At 41.7% G+C, this 2,032-nt stretch overlaps 1 protein-coding gene across 1 annotated transcript; it reads right to left on the reverse strand.

Moving 5' to 3' along the window:
* Nucleotides 1-1,056, reverse strand: LOC132268512 (probable pectinesterase/pectinesterase inhibitor 40). The gene has a single exon (XM_059769349.1). The coding sequence runs from the start codon at nucleotides 1,033-1,035 to the stop codon at nucleotides 1-3; it is 1,035 nt and encodes a 344-aa protein (XP_059625332.1). The 5' UTR covers nucleotides 1,036-1,056.
* Between the last annotated feature and the right edge of the window lie 976 nt (nucleotides 1,057-2,032).

Here is a 2,032-nt window from a genome sequence, read left to right on the forward strand (position 1 = left end):
TTAAACAACAATTAATTTTGTAAAAAAAGAGGAATAATGTGGAAACTCACCCATGGTAGCAGACTGGAAAGTTGTCCACCCATCAACCACGCTCCGATTGCCCTTCACCCACGTCTTTCCGATCCCGTCTCCGACGAACATCAGCATCGTCTTCTTCCTCTCCACCTCCACATTCTCGAAATAAGCTCCCTCTTTTATATATATCACAAATCTCGTCTCACTCTTACTGGGTGCCGCCGCCACCGCCTCTCCGATGGTCGTAAAGTTCCCAGTCCCGTCCTTGGCCACCACCAAATCATACCAAGTCGCATTCACCGGCGTCTGTAAAAGCCTCCGATCAATCCGGGTCAGCCACGTCGGAAAACCACCTTCCAACTTCCCATACTCCGGGAACACTCCGTCATCGGACGTATTGACTCCGGGGATTTTGTTGAGCATAGCTAGAGAATTACTCACGTGACGAGAGATGTTAAACAATCGATCTTGAATATAGTCGCGCACATTTGCTTGACTGTAAGCGAAGCCATCGAGACAAGTGTACTGATTGGTCATTGCAGCACTAAGTAGTGTCTGTATATCGTGGTAGTGCTCGGAAGGATATTTCCTGGAGAGATCGGAGAGGGCGATTCTGAGCTCGGAAACGGTGTGGTTGAATAGCTGGAGACAGTCTTGGAGGGCTCGCTTGTCGAGTGGGGCCAAGCGGTGGCGGAGGTGCTTGCGGATGACAGTGCATGTCTTGAAGGAGGCTCGGACGTCGTGGACGGCGTGTTTCACGACGTGGGAGATCATTTGTGGGACTGTTCTTTTGTGGAGATCTGGGAATGTGGAGAGTGTTGATATGCAGAGTTGTGGATAGAGTGTGCCTTCACACGTTGAGTGTGCCATTTTTATTTGGATGTGTTTGTGAATGTGTATGTGTTGTTGGGTTGAGTTGTTTATGACCAAAATTAGTGAAGAGAGTGTGAATAATACAAGGAATGAAATTGGTAATACTATAAGCAAGATCTTACTTACTTGTTTGGAAGAAGTATACATGGTTAGACAGAGAAAGAGAGAGTGATTTGAAGGTTGTAGGAGTGGAGAGTACTGAGGGGAGGGTTATATGGGTAAAGCTGGTGGATAGGAATTGAATGGAGTAATGGGTGCTTTAAAATGATTGGTATAGCAATTTAAAACCCATTACTATTTAATATTAATTATTATAATATATGAAAAATGTACATGTGAAAACTAGATCCACCACCTTTCACTATATATATATACGCTCAATCAATGGGTTGGCTTTACTCTCTGTGTTATGTGTAATATTAAAGAGAGCTAGCATGTCGGCTGTGGTAGTGGTTTAGAAAAAATGAAGTCAAAATTCTCGGGTAGAAATTAATTAAGCTAACATGGAGAACCTTGTCATCTCAGTGCAAATGCAATAATTTTAAAGTTGGAAGGTAATAATAAATATGATGTTGAATAAATAGTCTAGCAATGATGTTTAATTCATCACATGCCTTGTAATTAATTTGCTTCAGAAAGGTCCTAGTGAAGTGCAAAAACGACACACTTTTTCATCAGACGGCACATTCACATTTAATCACCATTATAAACAGTCAATGAGATCAAAGTACTAAACATGTACTAAATTTAAGTGAGTATTGGGAAGTTCGCAAGTGAGACGTTGTGAGCAACCTGTTAAAAGGCGCGCAAATCTTGGTATGAGGCTTGTATTGGGCTTTTACTACAATCCATCTATTAATCTATGTGTCTAATTTCATGGTGCTTTGCATTATGAATATTATATAGTTCGCTCTTGAGCCCAGGACTCGACACTATATATATATATATATCATGGGTTTCCGTACAATCTTTAATTGCCTATGCTTATTTTAGTGTCACGATGCCGTGTAATCTGCTATGCTCCACTTAAGCCAAGGTCCTGAAACCAGCTCATGAAGTAGTCTGTCTGAAATGTACGCCATGTCATGAGATCATGCGAGCTGAGTTGTATCAATTTGAGACGTGACAAACATATCTAGCTAAC

Source organism: Cornus florida, unplaced genomic scaffold (assembly GCF_030987335.1).
Source record: "Cornus florida cultivar Cherokee Brave unplaced genomic scaffold, ASM3098733v1 CherokeeBrave_3.0.0_Hap2_Chr08, whole genome shotgun sequence".
Classification (NCBI taxonomy): Eukaryota; Viridiplantae; Streptophyta; class Magnoliopsida; order Cornales; family Cornaceae; genus Cornus; species Cornus florida.

Excerpts from the sequence above, each read along its gene's own strand:
- LOC132268512 (XM_059769349.1), bottom strand. The coding sequence starts at position 1,035 with ATGTATACTTCTTCCAAACAAGTAAGTAAGATCTTGCTTATAGTATTA.